Genomic DNA, 18780 nt, shown 5'->3' with positions numbered 1-18780 from the left:
TGAAAGCAGAGACATGGATTCAGCCTCACCACACGATCCAAGTGACAAGCTAGTATGGTGCTATGTGACTATTGACTTCTCGTTGGAGCCAACCTTGGCTGCTTCTGTGAGAAGGCCCTGGGGGAGAGTGGGGGAACTAACATTACCACCCCAGACGAGCTGTCACTCATCACATGAGCTGAGAGGCTTGCAAGTTAACCTCCTGGAGCAGGATATTCTTGGTATGGATCTAGCCTTACATAGAATAAGAAGCATTTTCACCGGCGTAAGCCACTTACTGCCGGGAACAACGCGATAGCATGACCGCACCGTAGAGCTCAGCTGAATCGAAGAAGGTGATGGGTAGGAGTTTGCTAACCTTGGACATACAAAACACTATTAAGAGTGACTCATTTCTCTCCTTGCAATACTTTGTAGAACATCGATCAGAAAGCCCAGTCAACTTCACATCTCAGTTGCCTCTCAATTTACATCTCACATCATCTTCTGGTCATTACCACGGCCCAGACCATCACAATGGCGAGCTTCGAGATTACGATCAAAAACAGGTCCAACAACAATCAATCATTCATTCTTCTTCAGGATATACAAGTCACAGGCAATCTTGGCCAGAGTCATGTATTCCCCAATGTTTACCAGAGTTCCCGTAATGTCAATGGGATGGGTGCCAGCACCAAATTTGTCATGAAGCAGCAGTACTATGCCATTCAGGGTACCTCTTCGAACACTGGTGATGGGTCCATCCGTGTCAACGTCAGCGACTCCGTACCTGCTAAGCTTGGTCCCAACGGAACAACTGCTGCCGTTACCACTGTCGATGGGTTCCCGACATGGGATCAGTCTCAGATGGCCAAACCGGCTCAAGGTCAGGGCAGCTTTGACCTTCTTATCGACAACACCTTCAAGTCCCCCAATCCCAGTAAGACTAGCATTGCCGTGAGATTCGACATAGCTCTCAGTGTACTTGCTAAGGTTTAACAGATCAGACTTACGTGGGTTGCGGTGCCCCTGACCCGTGGACTGGGGAAGTGATTCCGGTCAAGACTTGGTTGGCCCAGCCAGGTGTGAACAGCCAGGTAATTCCGAGGCCCAGATACTTCATCGCCTTAGGTCACTTTATTCCCGGAGTTATTGTGGACAGGCGCTCGCTTGGCTGGATCTTGACGGTTGATTTCGCCGGCGCGGCTATCCCGAGCGCCACTTTTACACTCGCTCACGATGGTACATATCAACCTGATGACCAGGTTGCAGCCAATGGTGTCAAGTGGAGCTATGGAAACATTGATGAAGCTTAAGACCGCCTCTTTTCTAGAGTAGGCCTGAACTTCACTCAACGGGGCATATGTAGATGCCGTCGCAGTTGATTTCGAGTGATTTTGCTGAAGCTTAGGAAGCGGGACCAGGGGCTAGCGGATTCATGCAGAGGAAGGATAGGAGAAAATTGCTTGCGTCTTCGCTGTTTTGTAAAATCATGTGCGATCTATCTCGACAGCGACGGAAACTCAGAGTCCAAGTCCTGGAAGTAGCCCGCCCGTTTTCATTCTTGGAGTTGCAGCCATGCAAGCGGACACCTCAGCTCAATGAGTGTTCGGAGGCAACTGAGTGGATTTGTGCTATGGCATGGAGTGCTGTCATGATATACTTTCTTCCTGTGCAATACGACTACCGATAATGCAAGCGGGGTATTAGATGCTTGATCAAGTCTACGTCCAGACACAACTCCTCCAAGACCCTTGCAGAATGTTGAAGTCTCCTATACCAGGCTTGTAGATGAGTCTCTCCGCACCCGAGATCGTCCCAAACCTCGGTTTCAAAGCGACATGTGCTTTACTTTCCTTTCCCATCTTCCGACCGACAAATCGCGGATGTCGATGTACACTCTAGGTCGAAAACTTCACGGTCTTAACAACCTCAGCATGTCCATCACCCCCAAAGTCCATCCCGGGCAACCCCCAGGAAGTTTCCACCGGCGTATACTAGCAGAGACGATCAATCAATGCGAGAACGGGTTCCAATTTGTTTGGGGTCGCCGTGAAAGGTATCAGCCCGCGCCCGGGTTTCGTGTTCACAAGCTCCCCTATCACCAGTTGAAGCCAGACGTACAGGTCTTCGCAACGGACACGTGCGAGACCTATCTGGCTGAGAACCCCTCAACGAGTTGCCACATGACCCCAGGCAAAGGCGCAGCGGTATCCTTCACACCCTGTTCAGGCAGCATCGACGAAAACAGCACGTCAGGAAAAGCCTCCATTCACATTTCGTGCGACAGCTTTCCCTGCAATGATAGAGATCCGTCACGATGATATGTTCATGCCTCATATAATGCCATTTACAATCTGGGGTCTCAGTTCCCGGAAGCCATCTTACTGGATAGAGGTCGTGTTCACCACTCAGAACGGGGATGTACAGATCGATCACAACACCAATAGCACTTTCTCGTACTCCAGCGACGAGTAGAATTGTATTTCACATGGCTGGCCGCGAGGACATCCCTTATCTGTATGATTGACTACTTACCCTACTTAAAGGAACCGTAGAGAAATTATAAAGTTGACAAAGTAACACATTTTCAAAATTTTGCAATAATGCACCATGTCGAAGAGGCGTGTCGTTGAAAACGGCCAACACGTGACTGGCATGTCGAGGTGTGGGCTTAGGCACGGGCTTGACGGTGCAATTGAACCTTTGACAAGGCGTGGTGTATAATTCAGCATCAACGATCCTCACTAGCAGCTACACAATTCCATGAAAGAGCTTCTCCTAGTATAGCAAGAGATACGATAGGATGAGAAATCTCTGCGGCGGTATTGATGCCCGGTCTTCCGACGTGGTGGCTGACCAGTCGGCAGACCTCACGTGCACCGCTGCTAAGTCTTGCCTGATTTCATCCAACATTCACACTGGTGGGATCAGAACTTATCCCACGAAAAGGTCAACGTAGGGGGTGAACGAAGCAGTACTGTGCAAGTCTCTGAACTAGTAATCAGCGACTTCATCCGTCCGTCCCCTCGAGCAAAGACCAACTCCAAGAGGGCTAACAAAAACGTCTCAAGACATGTCGTGCATATCGTCTCGTGAAAAGAGTGAGCCCGCATAATCTTTCGTGCTCCGGCGTAAGGCGAAAAATGAGAAGACTGTGAGGAGACGAGACAAAAAAAGGCTTCTTTTCAGTCTTGACCAAGTGTTGGCCCATCCGCACAAACCCTCGGGCCCCCTCGGGCATCTCGCCTTATCGGTCGACCGAAGCAGGTTCAAGGGGTTGAGAAAGTGTCTGACTTGAGCGATCGACCCGTGAATCAGAAGAACGTGATTCAGAAAAAGCTGGGGCACAGGAGAAAAAAAAAAGAATGGTACTCGTCATCCATCAGGAACATCCATCAGGATGTCGTAAGGCATACACACGAGTAACGGCTAACAAACCGCATAGAGAGTGTGAAGGAGGGGGGAAGGGGGCAAGCCCGACGTCTCAATGCCATCATGCCTAAACTCTCATCCCGGGATTCCCGCTTCTCGCCTTTTCGCCTCTCTCATCCTCGCCGCCTCGCGTCACCCTCCAGGTCCATCCTCCTCCTTCTCCGTCCTCCCGATTCGAGGGGGAAGAAAAAAACGCTACCGGTGGACGGATCTTGGCCGTCGTCGAAAGGGTGGGAACATGGACCACCAGCCCATCTACTCCTGCACGGCGTTCCCAACAACACGGGAGAAAGTCCGGAGGTCGGAGAGGTTACGGTGGGGAGAGAAGAGAGAAGAGAGAGAAGAGAGAGAAGAGAGAAGAGAGAGAAGAGAGGAAGGGAAGGACGGCTTACGCATGAAGCGGTCCGAGTGTCTGGTGGTCAGAAACAGCCGTAGTTGCGGAAAAGGTTGAACTGTGTAGGTTAGGCCCAATGGGGTGTTACTTCTCGGACGGGAAGCAAGGGTGTCCAGGGTCTCTCTCCAGTTCTAGGACTCTTGGGATTTGGGCTGTCCTTTTCTCGCCTTGTAATGCAGATCGGGCCGAAAGATATTGTGAGTCTCCCGAGGGAGCGACATTGGGCTTTTGATCACAGTTGGAATGAATAGACAATGGCAAAGTGTGATATCAAGTTTAGAAGATGGAAAACATGTCACGATTGAAGGAACTTGCAGATTTGTTTAACTTGTTCAGATTTAATTGAATTAACCGACCGACCCTTGACCCGATCAACGCCACAACAATGAACATGATGGTCTTTTTGTTACATTATAGAAAACTGCTCGTGAAAATGGGTCATTAGTGACAGTCGTGTTGATGTCGCCAAATATTACCAAGCGCGTCATCTAGAGGTTGGTGTGTCCCTCGCCTTTCCCTTTTGGCTGGTCTTTCTCTCTCTTCCTCGCACCTAAGAAGTATCATCGCCTTCTTCTCTCTCTATAGTGGGATATGGAAAAAAATGATTTCAGAAATGGATTTTTTGTTGTGAAACTCGATGCCGTTCAAAACACGCTTTGTTTGTGACTGCTCTGCCGCGCGCGCTCCTAATAACATGATGTCTAATTTTTGTGTTGATTTTTTTGATTTCTTTCATGTTTTGGTCGAAACTCTCTCCAGTTGCTCGACTCAGGACGCTTAGCCCTCCTCGACGACGGCGCGGTTGGCAATGTAGAAGCGCTCGCCCTTGTCGTCCTTCTCGTGCTCGAGGGCGACCTTGCTCAGCTGAGTGAGGACGTTCTCGATGAGGGTGTCGGTGACGCTGCGCTTCTTGCGGCCCATGTCGTTGAGGACCCGGAGGTTGGTCAAGACGTAGTAGACCAGGGCCATGACGATGGTGACGGCAACGGAGTAGACGAAGACGACGCAGACGGTGACGAAGTCGGTACGGCCGTTCTCGGACAGGAACTTGTTGAGCGAGGGAGGGGAGGCGGGCTCGCCGCGGCCGCCAGAGAACCAGCCGAAGACGCAGAAGAGGATGGACAGGACGTCGACGGCGGCGATGGCACCGATGAGCTGGAAGGAGGGGAAGGTGTCGAAGCCACGGGTGACGAAGATGAGCCAGTTCTGGGTGAGGGAGATCTCGAGGAAGAGAATCTCCTGGACGGAACCGTAGTCGTGGATGACACCACCCTCGGTGATGTACATGGTACCGCGGAGAATCCAGGTGCCGGCAGCGAGGAGAGAGCCGAGAACGATGGAGATAATCCAGATCTTGGGCAATTGCCACTCGACGGGACGCTTCTCGAAGTGGGCGTTGTCGTACTATTGGTTTGATTAGTGACATGAAGTGAATGTGCTGAGTGAGGCAGATACTTACAGCGACGGCAATGGTGGCCAAATCAGCGAAGAGAGCGAGGAAGACAATCAAGTCGGCGCGGACAGTCTCGTTGATGATGATCATGGAGGTGACCAGGTAGATCTCCAAGTGCAAGCAAAGGGCGATACGGTACTGGATGTAGGCCTTCATGCGCTGGAAAATCTGGCGAGACAGCTTGATGGCGGAGACAATGGTGGAGAGACCGGGGGCAAGGAAGACGATATCGGCGGCGGCCTGAGCAGCCTCAGTGGCACCCTCGACGGCAATACCGCAGTCAGACTTCTTCAGGGAAGGAGCATCGTTGACACCGTCACCAGTCATGGCAGTCAAGTGACCACGCTGCTGAAGCATCTCGACGACCTGGTACTTGTGCTCGGGGAAAACCTCGGCGAAACCGTCGGCACGCTCGCAGAGATCGTGGATGGAAGTGCCAGCCATGTCGGAGTGAAGAAGCTTGTCGGAGTTGTAAACCTTGGTACCGAGCTGAAGCATGCGGCAGGTCTCGACGGCGATGGCGTGGGCGTCACCAGTAAGCATCTTGACCTGGAGACCGAGAGCCTGGGCCTCGAGAATGGTCTGGCCGGTATCAGAACGAGGGGGGTCGAAGAGGGACAGCATGCCGAGCATCTCCCAGGGGCCATCCTCCTCCTTGACGGCGACAGCGAGGGAACGGAAACCACGGCGAGCGAACTCAGCCGCCTTCTCCTTGAAGAGGGCGGACTGCTCCTCGGTGCAGTCGGTGAGGGCGAGAACGGCCTTGGGGGCACCCTTGGCGCAAGTGTAGCGGACACCACGGTGGGTGGCGATGGTGGTGATACGCTTGGAGACGGGGTCGAAGGGAGTGAACTTCTCGGTCTTCCAGCCGTCAGAGATGAGCTCCTTGGCCTTGGGGTAGCGCTTGAGGGTGAGAACGGTGATCTTGTCAATGGGGTCGAGAGCCTTGATGTTGTGGGAAGAGGCAAGGGCGGCGACGGCCATCATCCAGTTGATGTCGACTCCCTCCATGACGAAGGGCTCGCGGACGGACAGCTGGTTGGCAGTGAGGGTACCAGTCTTATCGGAGCAGAGAATGTCGACACCGGCAAGGGACTCAATGGCGGTAAGCTTCTGGACGATAGCCTTCTCCTCAGCGAGGTAAGCGGCACCGACGGCCAAGGTGGTGGTGGTAACGCAAGGCAGACCGATGGGGACACCGATGATGAGAAGAATCAAGGCGTAGTGGAGCAAGTTGACGGAAGTGCCCTCCTCAGAGACCTCAATGGAGCGGTAGAAACCACCAATCCAGGCGGCGAGGATGAAGATGATGACAAGGGCGAGAAGCGTAGTACCGATGGAGTTCATGATGGCCTTGAAGTGACCCTGGTCCTGGGCGCCCTGGACGAGGGAGGCGGTCTTTCCGACGAAAGAGGCCTGGGCGCCGTGGGTGACGATACAGAAAGCCTTGCCGCGCTTGCAACCGGTGGTGTAGTAGCAAGTATCGGTCATGAACTTGTCGACAGCGAGGGACTCACCAGTCATGGCAGACTGGTCAACGGCGACGATGGAGTGTCCGAGGGCGGGGTTGGCGTTCTCCTCATCACCCTCCTCGAACTTCTCGCGGCGGGGGGACATGACATCCTGAGCCTCGAGCTCAGCCTTGTAGGCGCTGTAGCCGGCGGGGTTCTCGTAGTCGCAGATAAGCTGGCAATCGGCGGGGACGACGTGGCCTTCCTCGACAATGATCTAGAGAGTCCGTGTAAGTAAGATTGGCTTTTCCCTGGATCGCCGATGCGATGATGGAGACGAGACGACTTACAATGTCACCGGGGACGAGTTCACGAGCGCGGATGTCTTCTTCTCTGCCCTGGCGGACGACACGAGCCTTCATGGCAATGTCACCCTTGAGGGAGGCGACGACATCGGCAGCCTGCTTCTCCTGGTACCAACCGACAGCGGCGTTGAGCAACAAAATGGCGACAATCAGACCGGCGTCAAGCCAGTCCTGCAGGGCAAAGGCGAGGATAGCGGCACACTCCATGACTGCATTGAGAATTAGCGTTTTGGCCTTGGTGTTTCATGCAGTCCATGCCGCAGGCTGCAGTGAAGTGGTTGTTGGCTTGTGCTTACCATAGAGAATGGGACCGCGGAAGAAACCGACGAACTTGAGGAACATGTTCTCCTTCTCGGTGGTGAGTTCGTTCCAGCCGGTGTACTTTCTGCGGCGCTCGACTTCCGTGGGGTCAAGACCTTGCCTCATGTCGGTCTTGAGCCAGTCGGCGGGAGTGACGAAGCCGCTGGCACCAGCGCCCTCCTGGGTGGCCTTCTTCCAGAATTGCCATGCTGGCACCTTCTTGGTTGTGGCCGCCTCGGTCTCTTCCACCTCAGCGTTGGGGTCCCGGTAGGTGTCGATGTACTTGATCAGACTGTGGTGAAAAGTGCGGTGTTAGTTGCCAGCGTTACATTGGAGAGAGAATTCTGAGCCATTGGCACTTGGAGAAGAGCCAATGGCGTGTAAGACTGGTTTTTTTGGGAGCGATGGTGAAGAGGAAAGACTTACGATCTGTACTCCTCGTTGGTACCGCCTTCGCCAGCACCGCCATCAACCCGGTTGTTCCTGGCGCGCTCTTGGATGAAGTTGCCGGTCTCGAGGTCCTGGTCGTCATCCTCGGTGTTGATGGGTTGAGGGTAGTGCTTGTTGCCTCCTTTTCCTATTAAGCCCGCCATTTTGTATGGTGCCATAGAACAACGGAAAAGGAATACAGTCCAGCTGTAGGGGTAGTAGAGGCGAGCGCAGGACAGGTATATATAGGAAGGTAGAGGATGAGGGAGGAGAGAGGAAGGAGGGGCAGAGCAGGGTGAGGAAGAAGGCTAAGCCAGAAGAGACATGAATCACGGTGGGAGAATGGGGCATATTATATTACATCTGTCAAACGGCGAGGCCGGACTGGTCGAAGAGGTTCCGCGGATGGGAACAAGAAGATGGGACCAAGGCAAGGCAAGGCAAGGTAAGGAAGGGCATGGGCCACGGCCCCCAGGGTGGAAGGGGGAAAAAAAAGGTAGTGTAGACTGGCATTGTGGCATACTCCATACTCTCCGTACTTTGGTACCTACCCTCGCGCGGCAATGGAGAGGCAAGAAACGAGACGAGAGGCAAGAGACCGCGGCGTCGGCGTGTGTGAGCTGTGTGGTAGGTGTGTGTGTGAACAAGGGACCGGCGTGTAGCTGCGTACCCCGTCTTGCTCGGATCAACGCCAAGAAGTTGCAAGCATCAAAACAGATGCGGGTGAGGGAAAACCCCACACACTGTGACCGGGCGAGCGACGTCGATGCTATTTCGAGCAAGGGTACGAAGATACAGAGCAGAGACGACGGGACATTTTTGCCGCTGGGCAAACGTCTGGCGCAAGAAGCAGGAGCAGAAGGGAGCAGCAGTACATACCTAGAGCAAAGAGCGAGAGAAAAAAAAAACTGGACCGAGAAAGGCGTTGTCTGTCTATCTGTCTGTCTGTCACTGCCAGTATGTACCACTGTGTACACTATACAGCTTAGCTGCCGCTAGAAAGACACTGACAAGACAAGAGACGAGGACTTCGTGCCGAAGAACTGGGGAGCTACACTAGGACGAGCTGGCTGGCAGGGCAATCCAACCGACTACGGCGTTGGACGTGGGGACCTTTGGGACCCGCGTTCCTTTCCATTAGCTTTGCGGCTTGCGGCTGGCGGGCTTGCTTGCCTCGCTCTCTCTCTCGTGTACTGTGAGTGTGCTCTGTGCCGACACGCCGTGCTAATTTTCTCTCTCTTTCTCTCTGTCTCTCTCTCACTTCCATGTCTCGTGCCTTTTTTGGGGCCAAGCCTCTTTCTGTGTGGAAGAATATTGGCCAGCTTCTAGCGTGAATTTGGTCCCCCAGATGCCCCATTAGACGGGCCGACCTATCAAGACAGAGACAACTCGCTGTCTCATCTGCCAGGATGCGAGGATGGATATCTGACAACAAGGGGAAGCCAGCGTGAGTCGTGCGTTTCGAGGAAGAAACTCTGTAGTGACTTGCCATTGTATGGGGGTTGAGGGTGAAGATGGGGGTCAAGTTCAAGTCTCTATGATACAAAAATAAAATGCCTCAGTAGTACTACACGGCGTGTCCTAGGGGGGTGGTGGTTAAGGCGGGATGGACTGGGCTGGGCTGGCCGCTTGCTGGGCACGTCAATCAAAAAGATTTGAGGGAAAAAAAAGACAGACGAGGTCAGAAAGAAGAGGAGCTACTACCAGTACGGATACCGATACATTAGGTACGCTACGTACTTGACACAGACATAATTCCGAGATTTCGTCGAGCTCTCTGCACCGTACGGAGTATTCGTAGTTCACCTCTGTTCTCGGGCAACCCCCCGCGCGCCGCCGCAAAAAAAAAAGTCGAGCTCCAGTCTCCAGTCTCCAGTCTGCAGTCTCCAGAGTTCCTTCGGTTGTGAGGTAGTGTCCCATCTGTCTAGTCCACGTTGAGCGCGGACCCGGACACCCCCCCCTGCTAAAGGACATGTTCCGTGGGTTGAAAGAACAAGAGACGTTTGACTATCAGGGACTGGGACTGGGAGAGTTGGAGCAGAGAGAAGAGAGCCCAGAGTCGGGAGTCGGGACTTGGAAGGGGGAGGGGGGGTCTGGAGGGGAGGATTTCCTTTCCATTGCCCCTCCAATTGGACGACCGCACCCCCCCCTTTGACCCCTCCAGAGTGGGAGAGACTTGAGAGTCGAGAGTCGAGAGAGAAAGTCCCGGGGCTACGTACCGTGTGCGGTATTCGTAATACGTACTCTTTGTCCTCCACTCCCCATCTCTTTTCGTCCGGCCCCTTGTGGTCGCGACAGTTTCAGCTCTGCTCCGAAACCCACATCACGTGACACGTCTCGCCGCCGCCTCGTTCCCCAATTCCCCCGTCCAAGACCTCTGCGCCGGTGAACCCTGGAAAAGCCTTGGTCCACGCGCGATAAGCAACCCAGCACCAAACAGGTAGGTATCTTTGTACCTCTCCGAAGTCCCGCCATCAACCTTACCGCAGATGGCTTGCTCGACAATGGAGTCTCCGTACGGCGAACCCTTTCCGCTTGGCATCCACCCGCTTTCGCGTCCCGATTTTGCACTATGTACGGAGTACTTGCAGACCGACGCTGCATTGTTGGATCTCTTTGCACATCTGCACCGGCACCGAAAACCACTTTGCACAGCACTACTTACTTTGCAGCACGCGTCGTGGTGGGGGTTGGAAAACTTCCTTTTGGAGGAGCCGAGGCGGGAAGGGCGAAGGACCAACCACTGGCATCTCCAACTCCAACTCCCAACTCCGTCTTGCTTCCGCTGTACAGTGCGGACGGGCACTTGGACGGGCATCTAGGATAGAGCCTCTGCCAAGACTCCAATTGTCATGTCCTCGTCTTGCCCTCGACTGCGGTGATGCAAGTCTATGTCTGGCTATGGCTCTCGAGACTCAAGTGAGCAGCGCCAAGAAATCCCCGGAATAGACCGCGGCGAAGGGTGTTTGGTTGCGTGTGAAGAGGGTGGTCCATTCACGATTCGTAGGGTTTTGAATTACACGAAAGTGACAGACGGCGGCCAAAGCCCTCTCTGTCTCTCTCTCTCTCTCTCTCTCTGCTCTCTCCCTGAGCTCTCACTGTGACACTGCCCCTCCCCCAAGCATCGCCAAGTCTTTCCTTGGAAACACTGTCAAGCGATCTGCCTCGCGACGGGCCTTGAATTGAGGCTATACGTGAACCATCCCATCCCTCAAGTGTTGCGCGTTTGCCTTGCCTCTCTGTCTCTTACACTACACACCTGTTAGCGTATTTCTTTTTTTAAGCTCTTCACCGCTGGCACTGCACTGCAGAGGAAATCTTTAACCCAAATTAAGAATAAAAAAAAAACAAATCCGACCAACGAGATACTCCGGGGAGAAACCTGCCAAGCCTTTTTTACCCCCGGCCAAGCCCAAAACCAAACCTCGATCAAAGAGTGCAACGGTATCGTAGTAGCATTAAGCGTATGGATTTCCTGGAATAGCAGTATGAGTGGTTTCTACTTGCCACGGTACGGAGACTTCAAGACAAGACAGTTTGACGCCATGTGCCGTGACTATCCAATTACGTACAGTATGTACACACACACACACTCTCTGATTAATGTTGGGGCCTATGGATATGGGGAAATGGGGAAGAAATCACCGCAATATTGGATGGGGGTGGGAAATGAATCGGCGACGTTCAAGCTGCAAAGTCACTCACGTTGCGGGCCAAGAAAAAAAAAACGAGGCAGATTTTGTGCAGTGCGGGCAGCGCATACGATGCGGGATATTGGGGTCCCGTTCACGCGCCGTATGCGTGTGCAGCACTGCAGCTTGTGCGGTGTGCCCGCGGTGTATAATCCCTATGTCCTTATTTGCGCTTGAACCTGGCTTGACCGACCAGACTGGCGTCCATCAAATGCCTCACCCACGGAAGTCAAGAACGCCACTTGGCTCGTTCTGGCCTTATCCTGGGGGAGGGCCTGACTGGTCTTGCTCTTGGCTTGCGTGTGGTGAAAGTGGAAGCGCTACGGATACGTCAATCTGCCTAGTTCTCGCATCTCGGCACGCAAGGCAGCGTGTAATACAGAGTGGTCAAGTAGTCTCGACAACAAGATAGGGCCAGCATGGCAGTCGGAGGCGAGATGACGATGGATTATGGTTCCAGACGGAGCTGGATGGATGATTGCTGTTCAATGTGGCAAGTCGGCCGGCCCGTTGACCGGTCACTGCTGTCGACGAACCCCGTTCCAACGAAGTTTCCACGACTCCTCCTACACGGATACCCAGCTGTGAATTACTCTCCGACCTCCGATGACTCGACGAGCGAGCGGAAGTGAGGACTCGACTAGTCAGTGGGAAACCGGGAAGACGCCATTGGACCAACGTGGCCAAAAGCGAGATTCGCGCGAAAGAGACCCGTTGGATGATCCGTGTGCAATCTCTGGCGTAACACGCTGCAAAGAAGTCGCGCTCCGCTGCCGCTGGCCCTTTGCTGCTTGTCGTGCTCGTCTGGCACTCGTGGGAGGAGCCACAAACGTCCCAAGCCAAGCCTGGAGCCCGCCTGGAGCCAGCCTGGAGGAGGAGGCGAATCCTGACTTTTCCGACTCAGGGACATCGTGCATTGGTGTGTGCGGCATCGAAGGGAAACCGTTCGCGCAATGCATTGCTGGAGCCCATTTCTTTGCCATGGATGCGGGCACCACTGGCTCATTGGCACACGGGCACACTGGGTGGACACCGGTTCGGTTCCATGGAGATGCCTGCCACGATAGGAAAACACTAGCAGCAACGCTAGAATGAAAAGAAGAGGAGTTCCTGGGGCAGCAAGCTGACGAGGAGGGTCCCCTTGCTCCAATGACAGGGCCCCTGCAGAGCCCCAGGGAACCCACTCGATCCCCATCAATCCTCTCGATCGAACAGGGGTTCTGGAGCTTCAGTTGCCGTGGGGTTTCTCTTTTGACGTGCTGCGAGCTGCAGATACGCGGGCTGTGGCCGAGCCTATGCGATTTCACTTTTTGCTCGCTCTTTTTTCGCTGTGTTGCCCTTCCCTCTCATCCTTCTCGTGTCTCTTCTCTCTCCCCATCGTTGCCAATTGGAGGCCAGTCCTCCCGCCTGGGAACTCAATCTTCGTCCGACCTTTGCTTCTTCCTTTTGTCGATTGCGGCTGTGAAAAAGTCCCATTGATGTGCTGGACCTGCATGGGAGAGGGTGGCCGGGAGAGTTCATGGGAATCGTCATTGCTGAGGTACACGCCAAAGTATGATAGTGGTGACAGAACACCCAGCCGGGCCAGCCACGGGGCTTCGTGTGTCTGCTCAGAACTTGAGAACAGACAATCGGGGCCTACGGCGGTAAGAAGAGACCAGCTTCAGCTTCAGCCAAGCCTCCCCAACCACAAGTCGCCAAGACATGGCGGGACTGGACCCCCGGAAGTCTGTCTCTCTCTTTCTGATCGTCCTAGCTGGACTCGCTCTCGGTGCCGTGTTCTACTGCCCGTCTTGCCTTTTTCGAGTGTTCTGCAGTCGTCCTGTCGCTGGATAGAGCGATGCTATTGCGCTTGCCAGACGAACCTGGAAAATCCCATCCAACCTTCGGTGCTTTGGGAGAAAAAGTCCCGCAGTCTCGGTGCAGCAGCCGTGTGGGCGGGAATTTTCGACACACGACAAACACGGCAATTTTGCGGATCCCTTGCAGACTAGCTAGCCCACCTTTGGCCTGCCAATGCATGTCAACGAATATCCGAGCCGTCATTGGCTGGGATCGATGAAGAAGAAGACGGGATGGGATTGGATTGGCAGCGCTGGGTTGAATGGATCGGTGGATCAATGTTCTGCAACTGTGGGAACTGCGGAATTGTCCAGGGTGTGGGTACAATTCAGGTACGGATACCCCTGCTATGTCGGCAATTCGACGTTTCTCCGTCATGGTCTCTTTCCCGTCTTTCTCTCTGGCTCTTTGTGTGTCTCTGTCTCTTCCTGATTCGAAGGCGGTATGGATGGGATGGGACGGAACGGGGATGCTGTTCCTTTCCTTCTTCGCCTTGCCGTGTCGCGGGAATTGTCGTCGTCGTGGTTGAGTTGAAACAGTCAACACTGTGGAAGATCAAACATCCAAGGAATCTGAAGGGACGAATTGGGACTCTGCAAGCGTGCGTCTGTGTGTTTTCTCAACCTCTTTTCCAGGTTGCCTTGGACCTCCTTCATGGTAACCGTAGCGTTGTATGGCGCAGGGATTGGTGGAAGCTTTGGTCAAGACCGACCCTCGCGTCGCACGACCAGGATGCATTCGGAAACAACCGCTTGGCGCGCGATCCGTGATCTGTATTCAACTCGGGAGGAAGATAAGAGAAGGACATATTTTATTTGGTGCTCGATTGCCTTGTGCTGTGACGAACGTGCCTTGTTGGCCCGGGCTTGGAAGTTGGGCCAAGATTAGTCGTTGGCGTGCCTGGATGAGGAATTTCCCAAAGTCGCTAGGTCATTTTGCCGAGGCCTGGGGAGGCATGTGTTCCATGGCCATGTTGGTAACACTGACTTGGTATCTGCACTTCGTAGACATGTGTGTGTGATTGTATGCGTTGTTGCGTCCATCGCTCGCCCCGTCCGGGCTTCTCTCGGTTTTTTTTTTTTTTTTTTTGGGGGTATTTTTCCTATCTTTCTCTCTCAATGTCGCGGCTCGCTTGACAAAGTAATCTCACGAGCAGCCAAGCCTAACCCGGACTCTTCCACTTGGACTTGGGAATCTGGGGTGGATGAGTGGTCCAGTGATTAGTGATGGATGGATGGTGGGTGGATTTACCGCGGCTTCGGTTCTGACGAAAGAGAAGACGGGACCGAAATGGCATTGGCAACGGATTACGGGCCCCCAACTTTCCAAGAAATCAAGGAAATCAGGCTGAAGGGAAATCAAAGGCTCAATGTTCGGGAAAGCTTGGGTGTGAGTCTCGCTCTCTCTTCGTTCAAACCCGGCTGGTCCTGCATCTCGCGTCATTACCGAGATGCGAACATTTGGGCCCTGGGCTCTCCTGCCGTGTCTGCCTACCAAAGGAAGCATAGCGCCCATCTCGGTTCACTCCTTCCTTTTGGTGCTTTGCAGCAATGTTTTGTGGAAAAAAAGGTTGGAAGGAAATAGTGGGGCCGAGACATGACCATCTCACTTTCCAATTACGACTTGTGACTTGACCATTTGACCCAGGCCTCAACTTGCCAAGATTACTCTAATGAAATAAAAAGCTGGGGGAAATCGGAGTAGCAGGCCGAGTTTACGAAAGGCAGGCGCAAATGAAAAGCAAGCCGCACAACACTGCGACAGGCAGGCAAGTCAGATGTCACAAATTACGCAACGTCCTCCTGGAGTCCTGCTCTATGCCAACAAACATACAATGGGGCTTTCTTTCGGTTTCCCCCCAACCCCTACCCAGGTCCCAAGTTCCCAATAATCCCAACCTCAAGGGCATTGACTTGTCTGATTTGAACATTTCGTCAATTGAGGCTTAGCAATTAGACTCTAGCCTCGAGTGAGAAACCTCTGACTTCTGCCGGGTCGTGAGCTTGGACCGTGACCGGTAAAATAGCCACTTGCATCGTCATAACCCAAGTCAATTGACCCGAGCCACCGATGGCGCCTATCAAGCGTCGGGTGGCTCTTCCGACTCTGGTCGTTCCCGTCGAGTTATCCGTACACTAGTTGTGAGCCTTGCACTTTCAACAAGGTGCCCTGCCACCCTGCCCTGCCTGCCCTGTCTTCGGATGGCTTGTGCGTGCGCAAGTATGCTCAAGGCTGTGGGATGCAAGATAAGAACCAACAACAAAACGATTTGTGCAACAAGGGGCCTCATTCATTGAGTGGGGGTCCCTTGTACCTGAGTTTCCGTCTCTTGTGCAGAACCACAGTCTGCCGCTCTGTTGGCTCGAGTCGTCTGTACCTCGACCCTGGTCCCGCGCGGCCGACGAAGATTGTCAGACAAAGAACGCCATATCCCAGGTACGATTAAACATGGAGGGACAAGGAGAGGAGAAAAAAAGTCAACGTCCGGCGACGGCGACAGAGGCGGTGGTGGCGGCGGGAAAAGTCAACGACGACGCTCTTGCATCTGCAGATACTTTTGATATGCAATTGGACGACGGGACACCGCGGCCACGGCGGAGATTTCTGTCGTTATTCCTGCCGTTAAGGTTGGGATTATGAACTGCACTCCGAACGGCAAGCGCCAAGCATCGTCAAGTACCTACCTGCCTTGCCTCGGTCCTTGGGTGACTTCGTGGTTCCTGCCAATCCTTTTCCTAATTCACCTGTCTTCCTCCTTCCTGCCTCACCTTGCTCACCTGCCGCGCCTGCCTCACCTGTGGTGATCTGCGTAAGCTGCGGCAGAGCGGGCTGGGCTGGACTTGGCTGCGTGTCGGAGATACCTCCATCGCTTCCCAGCCTGCCACCAGCATCCAACCACAACACCATCACAGACTTCAAAGCCACGGCCGAAACGCAAGCTCTCAATCACAATGTTGTCAATGTCGAGTCGCACAGCCGATTGAGCCTCCTTTCTCTTGGCATTTCCTCTCTCTATTCCTCCCCCCGGTTTCGTCCAACCAAAACCCCTACACTCACCAACGGCATATCACGACATAAACACACATGGCACACACCTATCGCACACCGCTCACCGCACGCACCGCATACTATCTGTACACACTACACACAAGCACGACGCCACCAGACGCCAACACTGGCGGCGCACCACTGTCACTCTTCAACGGCGGATGTGCCCGTCTACACGATGCCCGCCCTTAGTACAGCCGATATCTGCGGATCGGCCACTAGAGGCTTGTATCTCTTCGATGGCGTCTTGTGTCACCGTCACCCATCCACCACCACGTTCCCGGCCCCCCCCCAGCCACTCTGCACCCTTCCCTTGGCTTTTGGGAACGCAAGTCGCGGGAAGCATACAGGAATCGTCTGTGCCTGGCCTGGCCCTGGCCTGTAGTCCCGGACGAGACTCGAGACTGAGAGTAAACGTCGTGGGAGCCGTGGGAGCGTACCTTAGTGCCGTGTCAAAAATGTGTCGCGCTTGTTCGTCCGTCGTCCAAGATCGCCAAATGTTGCCCCAATCCTCCCATACCCACGTTCCTTTTCTCAAGGTTGAAGGCCCCTAAGAATACGACGTCGAAAGATACGGACTGAGATACGACTCCCGCCGAGGTCGATGCCACCGTCTCGTTTCTGACAGGGTTGCACATACAAACAGTCAGGTACACACCCAAGGTACTCCGTACACGCGCGCAAAGTTGCAGCCGATGAGCGAACCCCAGAGTTCCTGCATGTCACGACCAGTCAAGGGTTCAACAAGTCTCCTAGCGTCCGTAAAACGCACAGTTCGCCTCATCGACGTGTGTAGTCGGGTCGGGTTGGCGCACGACGGGTACGGTACTACGGATACACTGCGGCGGTAGGTGAATGTAACCCTCCACGTTGGAAACGCGGGCCCCTCGTTCAAAACAGAACGGAGCCGTCTCTACACCCGGGAATTCGCCGTAGACTTGTGGGGTCTTTTAGGTGTATTAGGACGATACCACGGTGAGTTATTTGGCTCATACTGAAAGCTCTTCAGAGGGCCTTGATTCACCAGTGAGGCGTGCCGCGTGCATAGCACTGTGAAGGTGGCGGTCTGGGAGTCGGAAAAGGCCCGACGGCGTAGCGGACTCGTCTCTCCCAACCAAACAGACTCTTCCTGTCAAGATAATGCAGCAACAAGCTGCCGCACCAGTACCAACGCCAACGCCAGCAGATGGGATGTCAGGTCTCGAGCCGAACCATACCAGGCCAGACCAAGTACCGAATTGCTCAAGCTTCTATTTCCAACGTGGTATCCGTCGAGGACAGGGCAGATGCAACCGCGAGAGTTCCGTCGCGTTGCATTGTCCCATCTTATCATCATCAGAAGAGAAAAGTCAACGACAATGACCAGCTAGCAATCTTCACTTTGACTGAAACCAGGCGAACGACCTCGAACAAAAACAGCCCCCAGAGCTCCATCAGCCTGGCCGTCAGCCGTCCTACGCTCCTACGGCGGCGGAGGCGCTTACTATCCTCGTCGTCGTCCTCAGCTTGAATCAGCCTTCGACCCCACTCCCAGCCACTAGAGACCCTGTTTTCTGCTCAAAACGAGGATCCAGTTTTATTTTTATGTTATGCTCTTCGGTTCGTTTTGCCATGAATCTCTTTGTGCTTCGCTGATTCGTGACGTGGGGTTTCCCAGAAACGGCGCGTTGTCAAACAGGTTCCCATCAATTACCCAGTCCAAGTCTGAATCTGATGGAGGAGATTCCAGGGGTTCCTCTGTGACGTGCCGTCGTTGTCGTAGCCGTCGTTGTCGTCGTCGTCCTCGTCGAGTGGCACCCGTCCGAGGGAAAGCCCCTTCCCTAAAATTGGGCATGGGCCGAATCGTCTTAATGCAACAATGGGAACTCCATTCCATTCCTCAAATCCTCCTCGGTTCCTTATTGATACTAGAGGCTAGTGGTTCCTTGTGGATACGGGGCTAATCGCGCCGATGGATATCTCACTCTCACTCTCTTCGTGTCCTCGGTATCCATTCCTGGCATTCCATGCTTTCCCAGGTTGTCCTGGCCAATGAAAGGCCTTGAATCGGGGGGTATATCTCCTTGTCTCTTATGAACAAAAAAGATTAATCCAAAGAAAATAAGGGCAAACCCGCCTGCCCCATCGTCCCCATCTCCGTACCTCGGGACCGCACCGGCGTGGTCGAATCGATGTGGTTTGCGCGAATGACGACGTTCGTGCTATACCCGGACGGCGGTCGGCGCGAATTGAGCGCCGGGCTGGCCATGCCGCAGCGCAGAAATACCCGCTGCTAAACAAGAAGAGTCCGCGGATCTTGACCGCCTCATTATTTCGGAGAGATTGTGATTTGCCCACACGCACATCTCCGCGCGGGCGCGCACCTTGGACGAGGCTTTCACGACTCACGAGG

At 54.0% G+C, this 18780-nt stretch overlaps 2 protein-coding genes across 2 annotated transcripts; one reads left to right on the top strand and one right to left on the bottom strand.

Moving 5' to 3' along the window:
* Nucleotides 1-516: 516 nt before the first annotated feature.
* On the top strand, nucleotides 517-1295 carry HER10_EVM0000814 (uncharacterized protein; the record flags this gene model as incomplete). The annotated part of the gene is made up of 2 exons (XM_035470582.1): nucleotides 517-919; nucleotides 982-1295. 2 exons carry the CDS (start codon nucleotides 517-519, stop codon nucleotides 1293-1295), a joined length of 717 nt encoding a protein of 238 aa, XP_035335594.1.
* Nucleotides 1296-4206: 2911 nt separating this feature from the next.
* On the bottom strand, nucleotides 4207-8110 carry HER10_EVM0000359 (plasma-membrane proton-efflux P-type ATPase). The gene is made up of 5 exons (XM_035470144.1): nucleotides 7804-8110; nucleotides 7374-7669; nucleotides 7063-7286; nucleotides 5268-6989; nucleotides 4207-5212 (listed from the first exon to the last, which is right to left on the bottom strand). The coding sequence occupies exons 1-5, from the start codon at nucleotides 7983-7985 to the stop codon at nucleotides 4586-4588; spliced, it is 3051 nt and encodes a 1016-aa protein (XP_035335553.1). The 5' UTR covers nucleotides 7986-8110; the 3' UTR covers nucleotides 4207-4585.
* Nucleotides 8111-18780: the final 10670 nt, after the last annotated feature.

Source organism: Colletotrichum scovillei, assembly GCF_011075155.1.
Source record: "Colletotrichum scovillei strain TJNH1 chromosome Unknown Contig00003, whole genome shotgun sequence".
NCBI classification, from domain to species: domain Eukaryota; kingdom Fungi; phylum Ascomycota; class Sordariomycetes; order Glomerellales; family Glomerellaceae; genus Colletotrichum; species Colletotrichum scovillei.
Note: the sequence above shows the minus strand (reverse complement) of the source record. Positions and strands in the feature narration are given on the sequence as shown.